Source organism: Buteo buteo, chromosome 23 (assembly GCF_964188355.1).
Source record: "Buteo buteo chromosome 23, bButBut1.hap1.1, whole genome shotgun sequence".
Taxonomy (NCBI): domain Eukaryota; kingdom Metazoa; phylum Chordata; class Aves; order Accipitriformes; family Accipitridae; genus Buteo; species Buteo buteo.
This window is the reverse complement of record NC_134193.1, coordinates 6,584,526-6,608,193: the sequence shown is the minus strand read 5'-3', so window position 1 is coordinate 6,608,193 and position 23,668 is coordinate 6,584,526. Positions and strand designations below refer to the sequence as shown.

Sequence of the window (23,668 nt, the reverse complement as noted above, 5' to 3'; positions counted from 1 at the left end):
AGTACCTGTGCAGGGATGGAGAAATGATCACATGCAGGATGCCAGCTGGGCGCTGGGACTGGTGGGAGAGCAGGGAAGTGTGCTCTGCATCGCACACTCGCCTCCAGCTGGCCCTTGCCCAGTAAGACCCACTTCCCACTGCCTTTCACCTCTGACAGCAGCAGGATCCATCCTGCTCTGTTCCCTCGCTTCCCTGTGTCTCTTCTGGCACAGCCTTGACTGCAGCCTGCACCTGGCTGTCGGAGCAAAACCCTACTGCGTTTTTCAGGAGAAAATGCAGCATTCATTCTCTCTGACCTGCCCATCCCCTCCACATGCTGCCTTGAAACCTTCCTGTCCCTCAAGCCTGGACCGATCTGCCTCCTCCAAGCCAGAGCAGAGTCCATGAACAGCCTCCCAGCTCCCACCCCACTCCTCCTGGGGAGCTGGGCTTTCCTTTGAGGAGCCAGCTGGAGTTGCTGCTGCCCCAGTGTGAATGTAATTAGCTGGGAGAGCAGGTGGCTCAGAGCAAGGATTAACCTCACAATGCCAATGGGAGGTCAGCCCTTGGTAATTCACCTCTATTTGGGTTCCTGCGGGGACCGGACTCCCCATAGCAAGTCAGAACACAGAGGGGTTGCATCCCCCAGCTGATGCCTCCAGGACTGGGTCTATCTCCCTGCTGCTTTGCACCTCCTGTCCCCATCCAGATCTGGCTGTGCCAGCGTGTCCACTCATTCAGCAGGTAGGTCTGAGTGGCTCTGGATAAAGGGCAGGACCCAACATATGAGGCTGAGTCCAAATTCCCACCCCAGCAAGCAACAGGGACCAGAGCGGTGGCACCTTGCAAAGGAGCATTGTCTGCTTCCCAGCCTGCTGCCGTCACTGGCTTACCCAGAGAATTTCTCCAGGTCTTCCGCAGGCAAAAGTGACCCTGTTTGGCTGCCAGCACCTCCCAAAAAAGAACGCTAGGTCAGGCAGTTGCAAATGCATCTTTCTTTCCCCCTGCCTGTTCCCTAGCTTAGATGTAGGGGACATTTTTGCCCTTGATCCAGGTGCTCAAGGAGTTGATCTCCTCTCAGACACATTTCCTAATCTTTAAGCCCTGCCCATCAAATCTCTAATCGCCACTTGCCCTCCATAGCCATGCCCTGGTGCCGGTGTGGGGCAGGAGCTGGGCTATGGCAGCCCTGCTTAAGGAGCAGGAGGTTTGCAGAGAAGACCAGCTCATGGGCAGCTAGGTGAGGAATAGATCAGGAAGCCATTGCCATCCCTCCTGCCAGGTGTCTGTCACACCATCCACACAGTGATTCCACACTGGCCATCCCCGGGAGGCCACACGGCCGTTTTCTAAATGGTCTCTCTTTTTCTTTCCTGTTTTTGTTCCCCTTTCTTTTGTTTCGTTTTTCAAAGAACACATTGTTACAAGAGCTGGAAAATACCCAAAAGCAGATAGAGGAACACCAGCACGACAAGGTAAATGCCGCTGCAGGGAGCCTGCCCTAGTGACTGCGCTTCCTCGCTCCTAATCCCCGGCTAGTGGCAGTGGCGCCTCCTAAAATACCCTAGTTTCGGAGGAGCTGGGATCCCAAAGCGCCCAGCAGCAGGAGGCCACAAACTAACCCACGCAGTGGCTGGATGGAAGCTACCACCCACCTCCCCGGAGACCCCCGGTTCAGTTCCCTAACAGGCACGTTCAGTCCCATCTCCATATTTCTATCACGCTCATCCATCCCTGATCCCCCGCCGAGGACAGCAGCAAGGCCAGGGTGGCTTCGCCCACATGTCTAGAGGAGGGTTTACCCCAGTGCTCTTCGGTGCAGCCTGGCTGCGAGGGACAGTGCTGCACAGGCAGCCACGTCCCCTTTGCACCCAAGGCTTTCTCGACCCCCTCACTCAAACTGAGGGGAAGATTGCTCCATACCCAGCTTGCAGAAGGCCCCGTAGGTCTTCACACCTCCCCTGCTCTCAGATAAAGCGTCTAAGTAGGGTCTGCAACACAAGTCCATGTTGGCCTGTGCTGGGAAGCATGAGGATTGCAGCTTTTTGAAGCAATGGGAGCTTTGGGGATGTGCCCCATGTCTCATGCATGGTTGGGGTCACTGGGGGCTTTGCTTTCCCCCTTGCCCAGGGCCTTGCTCTCCCAGATGCTCCCTGCACGCGGTGAGGATGTGTAGGCGCTGCTTGTGCTCTGTGGCCATGGTTGTTCAGCTCGGCAGAGCTCAGAGACTTGCATGACGCTGCCTGCATGTTACCCACCCTGGTTCAGCCTGTTTGCCCGCAGGACTGGATCCTGCTGTGCCTGAAGGCTCCCATCTCCCCTGCCTCCCTGCCCCCCCTGCAGCGTCCCCCTTGCATCTCCCACAGGACAGCACGGCCACTTAGTGCAGGCGCAGGTTCCCGATGAGGATGGGACTGGCAGCAGGAAGGACAGGGCCAGCATCAAATTTGGCTAGCAGGTCCCTTGCTGCCAGCCCTTTGCCAAGGCAAATGTGCATGTGTGGTCTGGAGCAAAACCAGAGCATCCTAGTGGGACTGATTTTCCTTTGTCTCTCAAAGCAGCATCACTTTGAGCACGTGTCTGTCTGTCTGTCTGGCCTGTGATCACTCCCTCCCTTCGCAGCATCGCCCCAGCATCGTCATTCACTGTTGCCTGCATGAGCTGTTTCTTTACTGATGTATCAAAGGTGCTTTGAACCTGGGACGGGGATTTTTAAAGGGAATATAAACCTGGAAATAGTTAAGGACGTGGATTGCCCCAAACGTGGCTGCTCTTCAGAGCAAAACCAACCCCTGCCTGTTTCTTGTCTCGCCCCAAACAGCGACGGTTGTCTGATGAGATCGACAAACTGAGGCTGGAGGTTGATCAGCTCAAGACCAGAAGTGGGACGTTTGTGGAGAGCGTGCACGCAAGGTAAGGGCCACCTGCCAAAACCCTGCCAGCCCGTACATGCCCTGCTTGCATGCTGCACCCATGGCTTTCAGAGCATTTTGCTTTCAAGGCCCCACAATGCTGTTGGCATCAGGCAATTCTGGTTTCACCAAGCCTCTGTGTGGGACTGCAGGGTGGTTCATCACAGCAGGGTCGGCTCTGGCTGTGCTGTCCCCCACGCAAATCTGTGCTGGCATGAGACATAGACCATTGAGAATAGCCCAGCCCAACTGAATGGCCCAAAGTTTACTGTTCTAAGGACGAAAAACCACTGGGCATCATTTCTTTTTCTGCATAAAGGGCTTAGGGCTTAATTTTCTATGAAAGCTGGATGTTCCCCAAACACCTTTGTCCCCTGCAGTGCACTGGGGATGGGCTGGTGGAGAAGGAGGAACCTCTTTTGAGGTGTTGCAGGCAAAGGAGAATGACACACACACCCCTCCCCTTTATTCCCCTCCCCTCTACAATGGTCCTCCCACACCCTTTCATTTCAAGTCAGCGGGGAGTTGGGGACGTGCCAGCCCCGAGCCTCAGGAGGAGAGGTGAGTCCATCAGGTCTCAGCCTCCGGCACTGACCAAGGTACCCAGCACTGCTGCAGGAAACCAAGGGGTTGGAAAAGGAGGGTGCCAGCACGACATGCACCCCACTGCATTGCTGCAGCTGCCTGGGAGACCACATCCTCTCCTGAGCACTTTTGATGTGGGTTAGAGACAGCAAGGGATCAATGAGAGTGACCACCAGTGGGGAGAATTCACCTCTCAGGAAGGCTGGAAAAGATGGAAAGGAACCGGTCTAACCAGCTTCAAATCTCTCAGCAGCTGTGGCAGAGAGGAGAAGGCCTGGAGGCCCCGTATCTGTTGTGAAGAGAAGAAATGGGGAGAGTGAGGAAGAGCTTGTGAGGATGAAGGATAGCTGAGTGCCAGAGGAGTGTCTGGAGCATGTGTGGGACCTCTTTGTATGGGTCTATAAGAATAGGATGGACGATTTTTTATTTTTTTTTATTTCTTGGAGGAAAAATCAGCAGAAAGCTTGAGTTACAGAGGCCAGAATAATCCCTCAGCTGAAATGTCAGCTTTTGTTTAAGGTGCCTTTATCTGTTTTTAGCGCGGAAGCAGCTTGTCAGTGGCTCCACAGCTTAAATCCCCTTGAAACTTGGGCTGTGCCTTCGTCTGCAAACAACAAGCTGACGCCGAGCCAAGCTGCTCAGTTAGTGGTTTCATCTGGGTTTGGTGGGATGCTGGGTTGGGGAGCTTAGGTCCGTATCTGCACTGGAAACTAGACCCACCATGGTGGAAAAACACTGATCTGTCTTGGACAACTGCTTTCGTCATCTTAAATCAAAAAAACCTCATGCCTCCTGTGGCCATGCATATAGGGAGTAACGACCCCGTGCTCCGAGAAGGCACTTTGCTCAGCTGCATGGTTGGATCTTCAGGGTGAGGAGGAGCAACCAGGCAATGTGGAGATGATATGCAATGAGTACCACTAGCGGCAAAAAGTGGCCTCATGTCTAACAGCAGCCGCTGTGTTGCTCCGCCTAGCATGGAGACCTGTACCCTAGCGTGGGGGAGGAGGATGAAGAAGTCCTGGTTTCTGCTAGGAGATCCCAAAAGATGCTCATGTCCCCGCACCTGGAAGATCTGTTTCAAATGGGATTTTATTCATCAGGGTTTTTTTTCATGCAAATGTTGAAGAAAACATAAAATGAAGGAGAAAAGCTCCCCGGCTGGCCCCTCTTCTGTACCATGGGGATGGAGAAGACAGGCACAAGGCGTGCTGTACATATTGGCAGATTCAAGCTGTTCTCGAGACGGAAGGACAGGAGGGGACTGTTCAGCCCACGGCTTCACAGCAGACCTACTGCGCAGGGTGGTTTTGCCCAGAACTGGCTGGATGCCCCAGTGGGTACTGCAGCAAAGGGAGAGGTAGCAGCAGGGTAGGGCCCAGGGCTGAGCTTCCTACAGTCTGTGAGCACATCTCCAGACCCAGCGTCGGAGGAATGGGGCGCCTTTTTATGGAGTCTGGTTTTGCATCATTTCATGCAGAGCAGGCAAGCATCACTGGTGTGGGCATTCCAGAGTGGCCTCATCCTTCTCTGTTCTGAGCAAGCCTGGGCTGCAAGGGGAGCAGCCTGGGGATGAGGGCATCACTGCATGGAGCAATGTCCACAACAGGGTTCTTTCTCCCCAGGTCCCATATGGGCAGCGCCACAGACCTGCGCTTCCCACTGAGTGCCGTGGTCCATGCCCCGGCCGAGCCCTTTGGGACAGCCCCGGGCCTGCCTCGGGCACAGAAGGGCCGATTTGCTGCTCGACGAGAGGAGACAGCCAAGGTAACCAACTTCATGCCAGCATGGGGTCAGAGTTGGGGTTGGGGTCTCCTGCCTTGCATGCTGGTCTCATGTGTCCTTGATTTGAGGACATGAGGCAATTTTCTTCACATAGTGTGTGGACAGGAGTAACATGGTAGGAAGAGTTTCCCATTGGGGTTGCCTTGAGGTGTAACTGTTGCGTGGAGGTCTCCAGTTTGGCTTTGGAGACATGGGAATGCTGTGTAGGACCAGTGGACCTTGTTCCCCCAGGACTGGGAGCAGGCCCAGGCAGGCAGCGTCCTGGCCACGGGGCCTCATGCCTTCGACAGTGACCCTGAGATCTCTGATGTGGACGAGGATGACCGCGAGACACTATTCAGCTCCATGGATGTGCTTTCCCCTGGTGGGCACTCAGATGCCCAGACGTTGGCCATGATGCTCCAGGAGCAACTGGATGCCATCAATGAGGAGATCAGGTAACGACCATGGCCAAAACCCACCACTGCCTTGCTCTGAAATGGCTCCAGGGGGGCAACAAACTGCCAGGTGGTGGGAGGAGGCTCTGATGCCCTAAAATTGAGGTCTTTATGCAGCTTCAGCCAGGGAAATGGCTCCAGGACATCCAGCCACAGGGCTTGGTCCTTCCTGCACATGGTTCCTTGTCCTTCAGCTGCACCAGTCCTGGCTCATAGAAAGGATCATTATTTTTAAAAAAAGTCACCCATGAATATTAAAAGAAATTGTGGTGTGTCTCAGCTCTGGTTTATGGGCATCCTGAGGGATCTTGCTGCCATTCCTGGAGATCAGGGGCTTGAGTCACAGCACCCAAGGTGCATTTCCCCAGGGTAGGGAGATCCTATGGCTGGGAGGTGTGAGATGACTCCCCAGAAAGGTGGGGAGCCAGGAGCCCTGAGCCCCACTGCTCCCCCAGGATGATCCAGGAGGAGAAGGAGTCCACCGAGCTCCGCGCGGAGGAGCTGGAGACCCGCGTCACGAGCGGCAGCATGGAGGGCCTCAACCTCACCCAGCTCTGCAAAAGGGCTTCCATCCCCACCTCGCTGACGGCCCTGTCCCTGGCCAGCTCGTCTCCACCGCTCAGCGGCCGCTCCACCCCCAAGCTCTCCTCCCGCAGTGCCGCTCAGGACCTCGACCGCATGGGGATCATGACATTGGTGAGGAGGCATATGGGGTGGATGGGGGGGCTGGACAGTGTGTGGGGTGGGAGCAATGCCCCGGCATCTACACGGGTGTGCGGGAGGGTGGTATGGAACGGGGGTGCCCATGTTTGCTGTCTCCCAGCCTGGCACGCCTGGCCCCGGGACTGCTCTGCGGGGGCGTTTCTCCATTAACTGCCCCCCTTTCTGTGTCTCTCTCGCTTTCCCCCTTGCAATCAGCCCAGCGACTTGAGGAAGCACCGGAGGAAACTGCTAGTGAGTGGCTCCCATCCCGTTGGTTTTTGTCCAAGCCCCTTTTCCAGCCTGCTCCTGGCTTTGTCCACACCAGGTCAGGGTGCAGCAGGCGCGGGATGGAGCTGGGGACCCCAGGGATTCAGCAGAAGGATCATGGGGATCCTGTAAGGTGCTTAAAGATGTGCCGGCTGGCAGCCTGGGGGGTCTGGCAGGACATGGGGAGGTTCAGAAAGCCACTGGGTCCTCAAACATTGTGTCCCCTCTGGCGACAGGGTGTCTTTGGGACATTCCCATCTGTGCTTCTCAGAGCCCTCTGCTGAGGGCCAGCAGCTTCTGTCCCCACACCCTGACCTGGACCATGGGGCTGCATCCTCTCTCCTCCTATTCCCAGGATCTTGGCCATATGGCCACATCCTCCCCGTCTGCTTGGGCATCTCGAGCCATTGCCAGAGCTCTAGTTCAGGCCAATCCTGGAGCGTGGCAAAGCTTCAGGGCCCTGGTGGCTCTTTTGGCCATGCCTCCATGGAGCAAGAGAGAGGCAGGCAGCAGGGCAAGGATGGAGCTGGGCTTTGGCCATCCAGCCTCATGGCTTCTCTGCTTGTTCAGTCACCTGCAGCTCGGGATGAAAGCCGAGAGGATAAAACCACCATCAAATGTGAGACGTCCCCCCCATCCTCACCCAGGACATTGCGGCTGGAGAAGCTGGGCCACCCTGCGCTAAGTCAGGAAGATGGGAAGAGGTATGTGGAGCACCCTTTGGATCTCACACCAGTGCCTGCTCTGTTGGTCTGAGGATTTACATGGGACAAGTGTGGGATTGTGGGACGGTCTGGGGTTTGCCACAGCTTGTGCGCTGCTCGGGAATAACCTAAAGGCTTTGCTGTTCCTCTCCCTCCTCCATCCCCAGCTCGCTGGAGGAGCAGGCCAGCAACCCCAGCAGCAACAGCAGCCAGGACTCCCTGCACAAGGGCTCCAAGAGGAAGGGGATCAAATCCTCCATCGGGCGCTTGTTCGGGAAAAAAGAGAAGGGTCGCTTGATTCAGCTGAGCAGAGAAGGGGCCACGGGGCAGGGTCCGTGAGCAGCCCTATTCCCATCCGTGCCGGGCGGGCGTCCTCTTGGGCCAGGCTCTCTGTACGCCTTATGGCACTGTCTGGCTTTGGGGTGCTGTTGGGGTGACAGGCAGAGGAGCAGGGACACCCCTGCTGTTTTGGGGATGTTGGGGCCCCTGGCTCCGGGCTCCCTGCAGCTTCAGGGCAGTTGGATCCTGATGCTTTCTGCCCTGCGGCCCTTTCTGGCATGAGTGTGGTATCAGTCTTAATGCTCTGCAAGAGCTGCAGTGAGGATAGTGACCCCCCATCACTGTATCTTATCTTTAATGTCCCCAAATCTGCTTCCCTCCCCATGGGACCTTCTTGATTTTGCACAGCCCTTTGGTGGGAGCTGCTTTTCTACTCCTAAATCCTTTACTGCTTTGATGTTGAGCATCTTGAAACAGGAGGGATGGCAGGCAAGGATCCCCTTGGGCTTCCCAGGGATGCAGTGGAGCTGTGGGGGTGGGGTGGAAATGGAGACTCACCTCCTGTGCTGCGATTGTGCATCCCCAACACCCTGGCATGGGGACTGTGGCAGTGCCCACCCTGACCCTGGGGGATGTCATGCTGACCTTGGGGACATCACACTGACCAGAGGATGTCTTGCCTGCCCAACAGTGCTGCTGACCGACATGGAGGTGGGCATGCAGGACCCTCTGGGACTTGGCAAGCTGGGTGCTCAGGCCGAGAAGGATCGGCGCCTGCGGAAGAAGTGAGTGAACTTCCTTCCCTGTCCCAGCAAGAAAATGTCCTGTCTGATGGCTGAGAAGCCCTGGCATGGGACTGGGAATTGTTGGAAAGGTTTCTTCTCTTCACCCTCTCTTGAGCCCTTTTAGCTCCTTTATTGCTTTGCTGCCACCTAGTTCTTACATGCCCTTTCAAGAGCTGTTCCCTTCCCCACAAGCCCCCAGTAAATCACTCTTCCACTTCTGTTCCCTCCAGGCATGAACTCCTGGAAGAAGCTCGGAGGAAAGGATTGCCCTTTGCTCACTGGGATGGCCCCACTGTTGTCTCCTGGCTGGAGGTGAGGCAGAGCATGCCCGTGCATCATCCCCATGCACCAATGGCTTTGCATTTGCCACCGGTCTGTAGTGTGCTCCCTCGGCAGCAGTACAGCAACCCACAGTCCCACCGTGCTTGGTCCATGCACGTGGTTGGTGGTTGCAAAACCTGGGGGAGCAGAGCAGATCCCCAGATCCCTCACAAAGTCTGTAGAGTTGTGGTTTGACTAGAGCTTTGAGTTGAAAGGCTCAGTGGGTGCTCTTTCCCTGTACTATGTCCATCAGATATAGGGATGCTGGGCTGCCCGCAGGCCATCTGTGCAAGGTACAAACAAAAAAGGAACCCCATGTGGGTATCCAATTCGATATTGAGCTTCAGACAGGATGGCCTTGATCCTGCCAGAGGAAGTTAGGGTAAGTCAACCAGGCAGTCACTGGCTTTGCCCTGTTTTGGCAGCTCTGGGTGGGGATGCCGGCCTGGTACGTTGCTGCTTGCCGAGCCAACGTGAAGAGCGGAGCCATCATGTCGGCCCTGTCCGACACCGAGATCCAGAGGGAGATTGGCATCAGCAATGCGCTGCATCGCCTGAAACTGCGTCTGGCCATCCAGGAGATGGTCTCACTCACAAGCCCCTCAGCACCACCCACCTCACGGACGGTAAGTGCTCCATGCTACAGACCCCCTCTTCCCCCTGTTCCATGGGGCAGGACAACACACTTGTTGCCCTCCTTTCCCTGGCTCTTTGGGACCACAGTGGTCCATAGGTCACCAGGGAGTCCCAGTGTTACAGGCAAGCACGGCCATGAAGGGGGTGATGTTCCCTCACGGACCGGTCAAACCACCAGACACTTGTCCTCAGGCACAAAGATAATTTACAGCTATCGAGTGTGAAGCGCTTTCCTGTTGAGGCACCAGCGAATGCTCTTGTCCTCACACTCAGAGGTTGTCAGCAAGAGGCTGACCCTGCTGAGCAGCCTGCAAAGAGCAAAGCTCAGGGTCTGTCTGCCCTGGAGAGGATAAAATCCCATCCAAACAGCATGTGTGTGATTTACAAGGGCCAACTCGGTTATGCACAGCCGTTTTCTCAATCATTTCAATACAAGCCTTTTCCTGGGACCGTGTGAAATTCCTGGGGCAAGTCAGAGCAACTGCAAATCCCAGTCTTGCCCTGGATAGGACATGGAGTGGATGGAGGGATCATGTCCCCAGACCCCTCAAGAGGTTAATCGTGCCCCAGTAATGCCAAGACACATCTGTAGAAAAGCAGCCAGCAGAAAGAAAGGCCCCAAGCATGCTGTGTGCCCCTGAGATGGCCATGGCTGGGGTCACCGCTGTCAGAGACAAGCCTGCAGGCTCCGTGATCATAACGCCAAAGTATAAAGGCAGCCAAAGGGCCCGTGGTCCTTGCTGTGCTCTCCATGGCTGTATGGAGAGCCCAGGGTCCCTACGGGCAGTGAGGTGCCACCAGGCTGAGCTGCAAGGACACTGTGAAAACTCCACAGTACAGCTCCAAGCGCCAGGGTGGCCTGATCCTCCATCAGCCTGAGCCGAGCTTGTTTCCAGCACGGTTGTGAACTGAGGCAACAGCTCCATGGTGGTTTACCCTGACCACTCTGCTCTTTTCCCTGCAGTCCTCTGGAAACGTCTGGGTCACACATGAGGAGATGGAGAACATGGCGACTTCCACCAAGACGGTGAGGCTGACCAGCCCCACTGCTGCTGCACAGCATATCGGTTACCGAGCTGAGCTCCAGGCGTGCATTAATGTGCTAAACCCCAGGAGGGAAGGGGATCTTTGCTGCGTCTCATGTGTCAGCTCTTGGCCAGCACCATGCACCTGTTTAGAAACCATCTTTCAACCTTTAATATCCCAACAATTTCTAAAACTGGCTTAAAAACCATCAGATGTATTTTCCTTTGTCAAGCCCCTGTGGGTTTTGCTGGGTTTCTAGAGTAGTTTGTCAGTTGTGAGTTAGAGGAAAGAAAAGAAAGAAAAAAAACAAGAGTCATCTCAAGATAGATGCATGAGAGCACCCAGAGGAGTCACAGTGTAATCTCCTATTGACCTTAGCACACCCAAATATTGTCCCCACTGTGTCCCTACCACTGGCTGAGAGCGTGGGGTCCCTCGGAGGGATGTGGCTGTGCTCCCAAAAGCTCTGGCTCCTTTGGAGAGGTGCAGTCCTGCAACATCTGCAACTTGATGACCCTATGCCCATGTGTCAGAGCAGGGGCAGCATTTTGGATTTGTTGTGTGAATTAGCCATTTTATTGAAGTTTTTGTCTGCTGGTTGAGTAGCACAGACCTGTAACTGGCAGGTGCCTTTTGGGGAAGGAGAGCTCTGAGTTACAGCAGGGACGTGACACTTTCCCTTGGCAGGTTTTGCAAGGTTGTCAAAACCAGCATGGCTTGACAAGGGAGGAAATAGCTACAAAATTGGCAAATTGGGTTGGGCAGCCCCTCTTGGGGGTGTGACCCAGGAGCTGAAACTTAGGTTTCTCTCTGCATCTGTCTTTGGGGGACCCAAGAACTACCCATATTTCCCAGGAAAGATGTATGAGCCCCAGTGTCTGTGCCATCTCCAGCCCAAGGCCCATGAGAAAAGCCTCACCCTGTATCCTCCTTATTTGTCTGAGAGATGGGGTGAAACCCGAACCCAGCAGGGTCAGGGTGTCCCCAGCACCCTGTCAACAAGGCTGAGCTCCCCAAGCCGTGCAGCCATAAGACCGACCCCCATCCCCTCTGGGTCATGCCATGCCAAGGGAACCCATGCTCAGCACGCCTGGCACATGCTTTCATGGTGCAGGGCCGCCGGGTACTGACTTTACCTGTCCTTTCTATTGACATGCCGCATATGTCACGCTTAGGACACAGAGGAAGGCAGCTGGGCACAGGTGAGGTCCCCGTGTCACCCTTTTCTGCGGGCGGTATGTGGGGTGGTTATGGGAGGGAGAGCAGGACACCCCAGAGATGAGCTTGGGGCATCAGTATTCACCAAGTTCTTGTTGGAGTCTGAACCTGCACCCTGTGGTTGCTCCTCTGAGCCATCTTTCAAGTACAAGGCGATCCTCCTTGGACCTTGTATCAAGCAGCGTCCTCTGCTTCAGGCAGAGTGAATTTTTCTGGGACCTTCTCTGTAAGATACAGATTCTGTGTTAAAAACCCCCACCTAGGAGTGATCAGCCACCCTGCATGGGAGGCAGGTTTCTAGCTGTACAGACATTTAGTTTTCACCTTTTTTTTCCCCCCAAGTTCAGGATATAGACCATTTTCATGAACTGACAAGGTGGGAGGAAGGAGTCCTGCTTGGATCCATCTCTTCTGGTTTTATCACTCTCAAATGTTTTACTTTTCTTTTGGTGGATTTTATTTCATTTTTGGACCTTGAATCAGCTTGCAGTGAAAGTGACTGGATGTTTTTCTGCCCCAAACTGACCTTTTTTTTCCATTTTGAAGTCATGAAGTAGATCTTTTGGTGATTTCTAAGCTTCTTAAAAATCAGTTGGGAATGCACTGAAGTCTGTTTCTTAGTTAGTTGTTTCATCTTTCATGAATGTGTTTTTTCTGGAAGAAGCTTGTCATAAAGTCCAACTATCCCTTATGCTTGCTTTTTGGCTACTGCTTGTCTCCTTGGGAGACGTCAGTAGGACACAGACCATGGCCAACAGGACTGTTCCCTCCAGCGCCTTCAGTACAAACTAGGATTAAACTTCTCTGGCCCAGGTTTGGTCCTCAGGCTGTAGCACTGAACTGGGAGTCTGCAGCTCTCCTGGGAGTCTGCAGCTCCACCAAGCCCTGGTTTCTCCCTAGCTTCTCCATTTGCTTCTCCACAGACACTGGCCTATGGGGACATGAACCATGAGTGGATTGGGAATGAGTGGCTGCCCAGCTTGGGTCTCCCGCAGTATCGCAGCTACTTCATGGAGTGTCTTGTTGATGCACGGATGCTGGACCACCTCACCAAGAAAGATCTCAGAGTGCACTTGAAGATGGTGGACAGCTTCCACCGGTGAGTCCTCTCCTTTGGGAGGTGCCTGGCGTGCAGTGTCTGCACGTGGAGCAAAGGATGGGGCAATTTGAGGGATTCTCCCTGTCTTGGCCAGTCCTGGTACTGAAGGATGGCTCTTTTAGGCTAAACTCAACTATGTGGTCTGGGGCAGCTCATATGGGCAAATGTTCTTCATCACACTCCTTGCAGCAAAACTGCAGAGGACCAAGCCTTCTTCTGGCTGTGGAGCAAACCATGGGAAAAATAAAGACTTGTCCCACCTGGTACCCCACTGGCAGGCAGAACAGTCATCTGCCAGCAGCCCAACTTCGAGAAGGCTTATGCTATCTCAACCACCTTGCTCAAGCACCAGTATCCAGCCCTGTCATGGGGTACCACCATCTACCCTGACCCATGGGGCTGTGTCTCCTTGGGCCTGCCAGGGCCCTCCCTGCTCTGGGGATGAACCCTTCAGCCTGGAGTAGCCCCCATGGGCAGGTTGCCCCTTCCCTCTCCAGCCACCAAGCACAGAGTACTGTTACTTGGATCCATGTGCTCTCAGGCAGGTAGAACAGGGTAAAACTGATGGAGTGGGGAATTACCATGGAAGGGAGGGACATTCCCCATTTTCCAGCTAAGATCTTCTCTTTGGGTCGTGTCTGTCCTGACCCAACCTTGAACTGAAGCGTCCTTTGGGCACATGGAGAGCGAGCAGGGAAGTGGGTCTTTCCGCGGGTCCCTCTAAGCCACATGTCCCACAATGCTGAGCCCTCCTGAGGGGTGGGTGACATCTTGTGTCCTTGCAGCACCAGCCTGCAGTATGGCATCATGTGCCTGAAGAGGCTCAACTACGACCGCAAAGAGCTCGAGAGGAGGCGAGAAGAGACACAACACGAAATCAAAGGTAGCAGCTGCATACACGATCCAGCTCTGGAGAAGGAGATGAGAAACATCCCAAGAGATGCCCAGTGATGGTCTCTCTCCTATCCCTTATTTTTAACACAGCATTTGCTTAGGGAAAAACGTTATTTCTGAGGAACCATGCCCACAGGGCTGTTCTTCCGGGGGGGACCTCTCTGCAGTATTTCCCCAACAGATTGCTCCAAGTGCATTTATGCAGCTTACCCCAGTCAGGCATGAGGAGGGAGGAAGGGTGTCAAGACAGAAAAGATCCAGTCCGAGCATCAGATCATCTTCTCCTGCCCATTTCAGATGCTCAGGACAGCCCCCAGCTTGCTCAGCCTCCCCTTCCTCGTTGGCTGTCCTGAGATTCCCTGCACATCTGGCTGCTGCTTAGATTACATCTCATTATTGATAATGCCCCTAATTACACCAGCAGCCGTGGGTTCTTAGGATTAATTTTCACAGTTGTTTTCTGCCTGTTATTTCAGCGTTTAGTTTGGTAAATTGAAGTGAGCTGTTCTGGCACTTGAGCACCCAGTATTGCTGCTGGCTCAGGAAGGAGAGTCCCAGGATCAGCCTGGGGCAGTGCGAATGGACTTCAGGACGTCATCAGGTCCCTGCAAAACCAAGAGCGTGCTTTGAGCTGGCCCTGAGACATGCCCTTGCTCTTTTGCAGATGTGTTGGTGTGGACCAACGACCAGGTCATTCACTGGATCCAGTCCATCGGGCTTCGCGAGTATGCAAACAACCTTGTTGAGAGCGGGGTGCACGGGGCGCTCCTGGCCCTCGATGAAAACTTTGACCACAACAGTCTGGCGCTCGTGTTGCAAATTCCCACGCAAAACACGCAGGTAAGAGCAGCATCCTTGGGGGATTTTGGAGGAGGGTGGCCAGCATGAGACACAGCCGTGGTGTGACTCCACCAGTCCCACCAACTCAACTCTACCTTTCAAAGCAGAGGACTCAGATGGCACGTGGGCTTTTTCTCTGTTGTTCTCAGTCTTTCCTTGGATGGGAGTTTGTGCTGGAAACTGTTTCCATCAACAAGGAATGCTCATTTTTTGTTAATTTCAGGCTCGACAAGTGCTGGAGAGGGAGTTCAACAACCTGCTCGCCTTGGGCACAGATCGGAGGCTGGACGATGTGAGTACCAAATCTCTCCTGTGTCCAGATCATGCTAAGCGCCTGTTCTTGTGCAAGACACAGGAGAGGCAGGACCTCTGCTCTCTCCCTCCTTGTCCAGTGGTGTCAGATAGTGCATCACAGGCTCTCTAGAGCAGTCACATGAGCAGTATTAGTGGAATAAGCTAAAACTATTAGACAAGGCCCCAAGGAACGTGCTGCCAGGCTGTGGAGGCAGGTGAGGAAGAGTCTTCTGCATCATTTCTAGCCTCATGCTCAGTGGGCTGAATTTCAAGTAGGCTCACCTGGCTTTCTTTGCCAGCTGCTTTAATATTGCCTTTTAGAGTCACAGATGTTCTGGGCATGACACATCTGCGGCAGGTAAAGCTGGTGGGTTAGAGATGCCCCGTTAAGCAGCCAGAAAACTGTTCAGATTGAGTCACTGAAGGTGGGAATTCATCTAGATCTCTCCTATGTATAGCTTTCCTCCATGAGATATGATAGCAGAGCCAGTCAGGGCTCTCTTTAGAGCACAGAGAGAAGCAGGCTCTTCCAGATGCCATTATCTGGCCAAGGTTAGATGCATCCCTTGGGATCTTTACTGGGGCTTGTGTGTTGATGTCTCCAAGGCTTCTTTGGAGGCAGGCTGGAAAGAAGAGATAGGCAAGCTGGAAGGGATAAAGCCTATGTCATGGGATCCCGGAGAGGTCTCCTATGTCCTTGGCCCAATTTGATCACACACTTCTGCACTGAGTTGGTCTCCATGTACAGGCACACCCTTGTTAGGTGGAAGGTTAGCTGGTATCTCACAGGGGCAGAAGGTCCTGCTGCCACTGATGCTGGGCCCATAACCTGCTCTTCCCTCACAGGGTGATGACAAGACTTTCCGTCGAACCCCGTCCTGGCGAAAGCGCTTCCGCCCACGAGACGTTCACAGCATCAACATGCTCAGTGGCTCAGCCGAGACACTGCCCGCCGGCTTCCGCGTCACCAGCCTGGTGCCCCTGCCCCCTCCATCCGCCCCTGCCAAGAAAATGCCCCCAGAAGGTAGGTCACCCCCTTCTCCCAAGGGTCCTCTCCCACCTGTGCTCAGACCTCATGGTGAATATGAGGAACAATGTGCCACCAGGAGAGGAGAGGCAGAGGGGCTTGCTGATAGCCTGCAATGCTGAATCCATGTCATCCTTGAGCCGTCGTCTGCTGTAAATGTTTTTTTCAGGAGGGTTATTTCAGACTCTGGTTTGGTGTGCGATTTCTTTGTTTCAGACCTCCAGGACAAGGGATAGGGCTGGATTGGAGCATGACATAGGGATATGTGTTATTCACCCTGGGTTTGGCATCCAGGTCAGAGCCTGTTGGGGTAGCACTGGGGGCTGTCAGGAAGCAGCAGCCCAGTCTGGGCCAGTCTTGTTCATCCCCAAAGGGACTTAATTAACCAGCTCGATTCAGTCTGAGTGCTGCTGAGCAGCCACTCTCCCAGGGCTGGTAGGCACCTGCTTTGACACACTTGCTGCCCATGCTGCTGGCTGTCGTGTGTTTTAGCTGAGCACAAATATCCTGGGCTCTGCCCCACCACCACATGACATGACTCCTTTCTACAAGGTATCTTGGTCCCTTGTGTATGGAGGCAAAAGCTCCAGCCAGGTCACCCCAGTTTGTCCCCTGGACCAGGCACCCTGGTCCCACTGTCCCAAGTCACCTGCCATATCCGCAGTGGTGCAGAGCTGGCTTCAGCAGGCTTAGAAATGAATGTGTGAATGAGAATTAGAAAGTTAGGCTTTCACCTTCTGGCTTCAAGCCCCAGGCCCAGCTCTCCTTCTGTCTCCAGATTTGCTCAAATTTCAAAGCTTTCCATCCAGCAGTTTGGGCCAAACTTCTGTTTGACCTTTTCTACCCTGAGCCTTTCTGACTGAGGACAATGAAACCTGGGACAAAATCCCTAGGTCTGATAGCACCCAGATGCTGGTAGTAGGGTGCTCACTGCCCAAGAGTAGGGATGGCAAACGGCAACTTTCCAAATACCCTGGAGTCTTGGGAGCATCAGAGCTGGCCAAACATGCCTCTTTCTTTGACCCTCATCTTCATGTGGCTTCAGTGCACAGATGCTGCCTAATAAATGTTTTGGTGGGAAGCCGAGGGCTGATTGGAGCAGTCACTAATTGCATGCTCTGCTCTTTGACTGACTTCCAGTTGGTGCCTCTGGGTCGCCAAGGCTGGAGACCTCTACAGTCCGGACATACTCCTGCTGAGGGTCAGTGTGACGGGAACCAGCCCAGCCCTGGGTAAGTGCAAGGAGGACTGAGGCCTCAGAGCTGGATGGGGACTGAGAGGAGATCACGAGGCCCAGCGTCCTCTGCCCAGCATCACCCAGGCAGGGTGTGTGCCTTCACCAAGGTTTGCCTTGCCATGGAGGACCATGGAGATCTCAGTGGTGGGGGAGCAGCCCACTGCTGCCTGAGGCTTACAGGACCCTGAGATAACGCAGAAGGGATGCTCAGCATCCCAACCACATGTGGTTTGTCCAGTCCCTGGACAGACAGCTCCACTGGGGACCCCAGAATGCCATCCTAGATAGGGGGGTCCCATTGGGGTGAGGGAAGGATAGTCAAGCACTTCAGAGAGGCTCCTGGGATCCTCCTGTACCCTGGGGCATGGTTCCCCCGTGCCAGGAGTATTCATTACCAACTCTATCTGGGTTTGTTGGCCTGTGGGTGCACGGGTGGAGATGAACCGCCATCCTCACTGGGCCTTTCCCACTTCGTTTCTCAGCACATCCCCACTATCCGTACGGCCATGTGCTGGCTGCCTTTCAGGACAAGAGCCCAGCCTGCGCCTGCTCCTCGGCCCAAACCAACAGACGCTGCAGTCTTGCTGCTGTGGACCGAAAAGGATGCTCTCCCTTCTGCTTGTGCACCCCACTGCTTCCCCTGGCTCCCCGTGGCTCCCACCTGTGGCTTGTCTCCCACCTCTCCCCACGCTGGCCGGGCTACAGATGCACTCACTGGGTGCCCACTCTGTCGCTGGCAGAAGTGTGGTGCAATCCGGCAGAGCAGCAGAGGCACCCCAAAAGGGCTGCGATATTTGGAAACCTTTCTCCTGCCTGGTTCATGTTGCCAATACGCCATGGGCTGCTACACTGACTTGCCCAAGTTCTGGGCATCAGGGATGCTGCTGCCCACAGGACTCGAAGCCAAGGAAGATTCAGGCTCGTGAAAATCCTCATGCTGGGGTGGCCGGGCAAGGAGCTGCTGGCAGGGAGGGCTGGGGCCACTGCCAGGGTTGGTGCTGCATGGCATGGAGCAGGGACTGGCCATCATGGGGGCTAGGAGGGTGGCTGTCTGCCAAGGGGTGGGCAGGTGGGGTGCTGCATTTTAGGGTGCTGCCAGATGCTACGTAGGGGGGAGGCTGCGCCTGCACGGCGGGTCTATGAAGAGCTGCGTGGGGAAGGGCTGGAACCGCCCCATACGGCTTGCTGCCAGCTGGGACGGTACCCAGCACCCACAGGAGAGGGGGCCCTCCTTAGGTGCCTGGGGAGACATGACGGGGGCACCCACCACCCTGAGACGTGCCCATCCCTTCCCCTCCGGGTGCAGAGGAGATGCTCTCCCCTCCTGCCTCCAAGTTATGGGCAGGGATCAATCCAGGAGGCTCTTAACTCGTCCCATTTCTTCCCTGTAGCGTAGGATCTCTTCGTCTCCTCATGCCACGTTTGCCTTGTGTGGCCCCTATTTCTGATGTGATATTTATTGATGGCTGGAATGACCTTATACTTATCATGTGCTGTCTGGAAGTGCAATATCTGAGAGGCTATACAGTCACGATGTCTTTTCGGTGTATTATTTGCCTAATACAGTATTAAATATTTTTTTAATTTGAAGAGTCAGTGAGCCCTTTATATCGATGCCCTATTTCTTTCATCATATTATTGGTACTGCATGGACTCCAAACCCTGGATCGGGTCAGGAAAGGATGTATGTGTGTTCCAATAAACAGGATTTTAAAACAGTGCTGGCTTGAGCCTTCTTTCTACAGTCCAAATTAAAAATATAATTAATCTTTAGCTCCCCTGAAAGTTTTTGGGGTACAAGGCTGAGCCCCAGTTGCAAACCATTGACATCACTAGTCTCTGCAGGGCTGATTTAAGCATGGGACATCCAGTTCCCACTGCTAAGCGACTGCACTGAGGTCCAGCTGGATTTTCTGATACAGAGGAATCCCCAACCTGGGAATTGGAAGAGACCCGCGCAGAGGGGGACAGCAGTAAAGGAAGCCCTGAGGAGTTCAAACAAGAATGCCTTTATTTAAAAAAAAAATCCAAATAAGTTAGCAAAAATAATAATTAAAAAAAAAACAAACACAAATGGCAACTCCACACAGCGTTCAGTAGAAAAGACGGCACGGACAGCCTCTGCGGGGCTCAGCGCCCACAGGACACCAGCCAGAGAGAGACATTGGTCGAAGAGCATCTTGGAAAGAAATCAGCAAGCGAACCCAGCACACACATTGGCCCCCAAAAACCGATCGCCCCTGGATGGGGAGCGAAGCAGAGCCCGACACCAGGCAGCCGCCCTTGCGGGAACCAGGGCCGCCGCCAGCATGGGGCTGTGGCGCTGCTGACATCCCACCTCTCCCCCCCTTTTTTTTTTCAGCTGGCCAAGCGGGAGCATTTCGTGAGGAGTGGGAAAGGAGGCGAGTGATTCCAACGGTGCAGTCCACGACGCCAGAGGGGTAAATATGATTTTCAGCGGCTGGACCCTTCTGGCATCTTATTCCCACCCTGTTACCAGCTCAAAGAGCCATGGGGGTTTGCACTGGCTCAGTTTTGAACCCGCTCCTCCTGGAACGTCACAGCCATGTCCTCCACGGCGATGCTCTCCACGATGGAGGAGAGTGAGTGGAGGTTGCGGTCCTCCGTCGCGTCGTCAGCCAGGAGGTGATCTGCAGAGAGCAAGGGGATGATGACTCTGCTGGGGATGGGGTCCATGTGCTGGGGACGACTCCTGGCTCTGCATGGGGAGACCCTGTGATCCCCTGCATGGCCAGAGTGACCTGGGGACCTGCTTTCAGCTCCCACCCTGGCAGGAGATGAGACCTTCCCCTGGAAAGGACAACGGGGAGTGAAACTTTTGGACACATTTTAGGTTTTATTCCCCGTTGGAAAATGAGATTTAAGTTTCTGCCTTCTGGGGAAAAAAACAGGTGGATTTAGCGGGGGCGGGGGGGTGATAAATGCAGTAATGGAAAAAAAATCAGCAGCTGCAGAGAGGCATGGGGAGAGAAAGGGAGCCTGGGGCACCAATGTTCAGCGATGCTCAGCACCACAGCAGGCCAAGCCAAGGGATGGCGATGGACGAACCCTTGATGGGGCCCCAGCCGCCAGGACCCCAGGCTGCTGCAGTCCGGTTTCTCAGCTCCTAAGAGCAGGCATCTTGGTGAAATCAGGTGAAATCTGGGAGAAGCCTGAACTTGCAGAGCATTGAGCCAAGGAGGTGCTGGAGGATTTATGAGCCTGGGGGGAGCTCATCTCTGCAGCAGCAGTGGGGAGAGAAGGACAAGGCTCCTTTTGTCCTCTGCTCCGAGCACCTCCTGCTTGGAGGGGGGGCGGGGGGTTGGCTCAGCGATACTCTGCTCCAAGTGCTGCAGTGTCCCCCACTGCTGTCCCCCCACGCTAGAGCCCAGTGAGGCTGCGGGACACCGGGATGAGGCAGGGAGGACCTTACCCGCAGGGTTGGTGCCAAACTCCAGCTGGCTGCTCCACTCAGGGCTGCAGGAAGAGCTGCCGGACCCGCACTCGCTGGCTGCCTGCAAGGAGCCGAGATGCTGACCATGGGTCTCACCTCCTCCAGCCCAGCCAAACCCCACCAGCCACCCCAAAAACACCCCGGGGTGCCCAATCACTGCAGCACAATGCCCCCATGGAGACGGGCATGTCCCTTCCCACCTGCAAAGCAGCTGGAAGAGCTGACAGCATTCAGGGTCCCCAGGACCCATCAGGGCCAGATGCTTCGTTAACCATAAAGGCTGATAAAACTCCTTTGGGGGCTCTGGAGAAATGGGGCCATGCACTCACTGCAGGTAAAAAAAGTGTCTCTTTACCCAGTGACTGTGAGAAAGGGCTAGAGATAGACGAACATCGTTGGGCAAAACAGCTTTTTGCTGAAAATCACCTGATCAGGCTCATAAAAAATGACACAGGGGTTGGACACCCTCAGGCCATCCCAAGGGGATTCCTGGGGAAGACCTTTTGGCAGTTTGATTTGTGGATTTGGGGCTGAATGACTATTTCAGAGAAAAGAGCTGACAGCCTGAAAAATGAGAGCATTACTTAGCAAAGCTCTGAATTAACTTTTTGTGTATGTCTGTCTTTATCTGGAAGTGGATGCCAGCTCAGGTTAAACCCAAAATGTGATTTACAGGAGCAACCCCAAGGACCCAACTATTTGTAGCAGCCTAGAACTGGTGCTTTGGGTCTACAAGTTCACAGAAGGACAGGCTAATTAATTAACTTGGATTTATTTCCCACTGAAGTAGGAAATTCTTACAGATATGATTTTTTTTCCCCAAAAAATATTGGATTTTGCACTCAATATGTGAATCCCTGGCTATGCCTGGGAGAACGGATGGCTCAGAACAGCAGTGACACGGGAACAGCTCTGCGGAGTTTTGGGCACATTTGCAGGGGCAGCCAACAAATCCACCCAAATCAAACCCAAGTGGATACATTGGATTTACACTGGGAAATCCCAAGAATATATAGGATGGAGCCTAAAAGATTTTTCAGTCCTTTATTCAGCTCTAAATGTTGGGCTACCCAGGTACCTGCTGTTTTGGTCCTTAAATCCCTTAGTCTTAAAGGAGATGAATCTCTGTGAATCCCTCTTTTCTGCGCCTCTTATGAATTTCTTTATCTATATCTATATCTATCTAGGTCTCTATATCTATTTCTATCTATATAGCTATATCCATATCCATATCTATACCATCTATATCCACTTCTACATCTACATCTATCTATAGCATCTATATCTGTATCATCTCTACCTCTACCTATATCGATAGCTATAGCTATCTATACATTTCCATATACAAAGCCTCAGAGCAGCGGGGAAGTGCATGCCCAGACACGCCCCAAGAAATCAGAGGGCAGATAAAAATATCTCTCAAAAACTTGGTTGAACAACCAAAGCCTTGCGGTGTGATGGGGCCTGGCTTGCAGCATCTCTTTTTGGGGCTGTGGCAAGACACAACCGCTGCGAACATCTTCACCTGGCTCTCAAATCGGCACCTTCAGTCTGAGAAACCAGAGGTGGCCCCACGCCGACCCGCTCGTCCCCTGCCCAGGTGTGCTGTGCCACACCAATCATCAGAAAAAGTCACCATGCCCCAGCGTGTTGTTGCACCGGCAATCACATGGCGGTGGGGGAGAGGGGAGGGAGGCTGCAGGTTTGGCGCCCGGGAGCACTGATACCTGCGGGGTGTCACGGGAGGCAGCGGGTGGTGACCCCCCCGATGGTGTTTGGTCAGAGGCTTTGTGGTTTGTGCCATGCCGAGACTTTACAGGGAGAAAAAAGGAGCGTGTGCGTGTATCTGTGAGCAGGGGAATTTAACTTTATTTTGTATTTTATTTATTTTAATTTATTTAATGTAATGTAATGTAATGTAATTTTGTTATTTAATTTTATTCTATTTTTATCTTGTCTTATCTTATTTTGTCTTATTTTATTTTATTTATTTTAGTTTTATGTTATTTATTTCATTTTTGCCTTTATTATCCCTCCCAAGCCCAGGCACACATGCCACACTCAATGCAGTGTCCAGCACCAGACCACGCAGCCCCCACTACGTGCATACACAGGGGAAGGCTGCTGTCAGCCCCTTTGCCCGGGGATCTGAGCACACAGCTGGGGCTGGATCACTGCTGCCCTGGATCATTTCTGCTGGACGCATTCACCAGCCCACAACAGCAGCAGCTGCCTTGCCCCCAGGGCTGGGGGTCCCACTCCCCCCAGCAGGACCCAGTGCCCCAGAGCTGCTCGCAATGCCTCTGCTTGGGATCGCCCCCAGACAGAGCGTCACCCCCATGGTGGTCCCCAGCCCGGGTTTGGGGACCCCGGGGGATGCACAGAGACACTTACCCCAGGCTGGGGAGCGACGGGGCGGAAGCGCAGGTCCCTCTGCTCCCGCTCCTGCTGGTTGAGGGTGCTGAGCAAGCTCTGCAGGCGCTCAATGTACTGGATGGCGCTGCGCAGGATTTCCACCTTGGGCAGCCGCTGGTTGGGGTTGAGCAGGGTGCTGCGTTTCAACGCCTCGAAGGCTTCGTTCACCTTCTTCAACCTGCGTTTCTCCCGCAGGGTGGCTGCCCGACGCCGGTCGATGGAGACCGTCTTCCGCTTGCAAACCTTGCAGGCCCAGGGCAGGCATTGCCCGGGACAATGCTCAGGCAGGGCTGAGTCCTTCTCCTCCAAAGCCACCCTGCCCTCAGGACACAGGGCCACCTCGGGCCGCTCCGGGAACGCCGCTGGCTCGTAGCCCTGCAAGCGGGAGCCCAGGAAATTTTCCCCATCGTAAAACCTCTGGTCCGGGAAAAAATAAGGGTTGGTCTCAAAGAGTTCCATGAGTGCACGGGTGGCTTGGGGATGTGTGCACGGCTCAGGGTTGGCTGCTCCCTCTCCCCACGCCAACTGTTTGGTGCCATTTAAACCCTGGCGCTGGCATTAAATCACGGAGATAAATATAGAAAACCTAAAGGAAACCTGAGCCCGCCCTAAGCTGCTGCCTCACATCAAAACTTGTCCATCTGATTTCATGTGCTCTCCCCGCAGGGATTACACTGCCCGGACCGCGGCCACGCTGGGGGGGTTCTGGGGGAGCTGGCACGGCTCGGAGGGCAGCTCGGCCACCCCACGAACAAGGGCTTTGTTTGAGCC

General features: G+C 54.2%; 2 protein-coding genes across 5 annotated transcripts in view; one reads left to right on the top strand and one right to left on the bottom strand.

Annotated features, from left to right (window-relative positions):
* Positions 1-18,673, top strand: part of PPFIA4 (PTPRF interacting protein alpha 4) — a 59,817-nt gene extending 41,144 nt beyond the window's left edge. The window contains 20 exon segments of the mRNA XM_075055002.1: positions 1,393-1,455; positions 2,802-2,893; positions 5,103-5,244; positions 5,494-5,699; positions 6,155-6,395; positions 6,618-6,688; positions 6,690-6,726; positions 7,239-7,372; positions 7,540-7,703; positions 8,343-8,436; positions 8,667-8,748; positions 9,183-9,383; positions 10,358-10,420; positions 12,561-12,736; positions 13,522-13,619; positions 14,295-14,470; positions 14,694-14,762; positions 15,611-15,788; positions 16,932-17,023; positions 17,511-18,673. Coding sequence (XP_074911103.1) covers positions 1,393-1,455; positions 2,802-2,893; positions 5,103-5,244; positions 5,494-5,699; positions 6,155-6,395; positions 6,618-6,688; positions 6,690-6,726; positions 7,239-7,372; positions 7,540-7,703; positions 8,343-8,436; positions 8,667-8,748; positions 9,183-9,383; positions 10,358-10,420; positions 12,561-12,736; positions 13,522-13,619; positions 14,295-14,470; positions 14,694-14,762; positions 15,611-15,788; positions 16,932-16,990 — 2,346 coding nt within the window. The 3' untranslated portion in view covers positions 16,991-17,023; positions 17,511-18,673.
* A 238-nt stretch (positions 18,674-18,911) lies between these two features.
* Positions 18,912-23,408, bottom strand: MYOG (myogenin). 4 transcript variants are annotated; one of them, XM_075054998.1, is made up of 3 exons: positions 22,877-23,408; positions 20,462-20,543; positions 18,912-19,679 (listed from the first exon to the last, which is right to left on the bottom strand). In XM_075054998.1, the coding sequence occupies exons 1-3, from the start codon at positions 23,354-23,356 to the stop codon at positions 19,558-19,560; spliced, it is 684 nt and encodes a 227-aa protein (XP_074911099.1). In that variant the 5' UTR covers positions 23,357-23,408; the 3' UTR covers positions 18,912-19,557. The 4 variants fall into 4 exon arrangements, with proteins under 4 accessions (XP_074911099.1, XP_074911101.1, XP_074911100.1 ...); XM_075054999.1 differs by lacking the exon at positions 18,912-19,679 and adding an exon at positions 19,688-19,839; XM_075055000.1 differs by lacking the exon at positions 20,462-20,543.
* Positions 23,409-23,668: the final 260 nt, after the last annotated feature.

Coding starts and splice junctions, on each gene's coding strand:
- MYOG (XM_075054997.1), bottom strand. CDS start 23,356: ATGGAACTCTTTGAGACCAACCCTTATTTTTTCCCGGACCAGAGGTTT. Junction 20,544..22,876: donor CCGTCGCTCCCCAGCCTGGG/GTAAGTGTCTCT, acceptor GGCTCCTTGCAG/GCAGCCAGCGAGTGCGGGTC.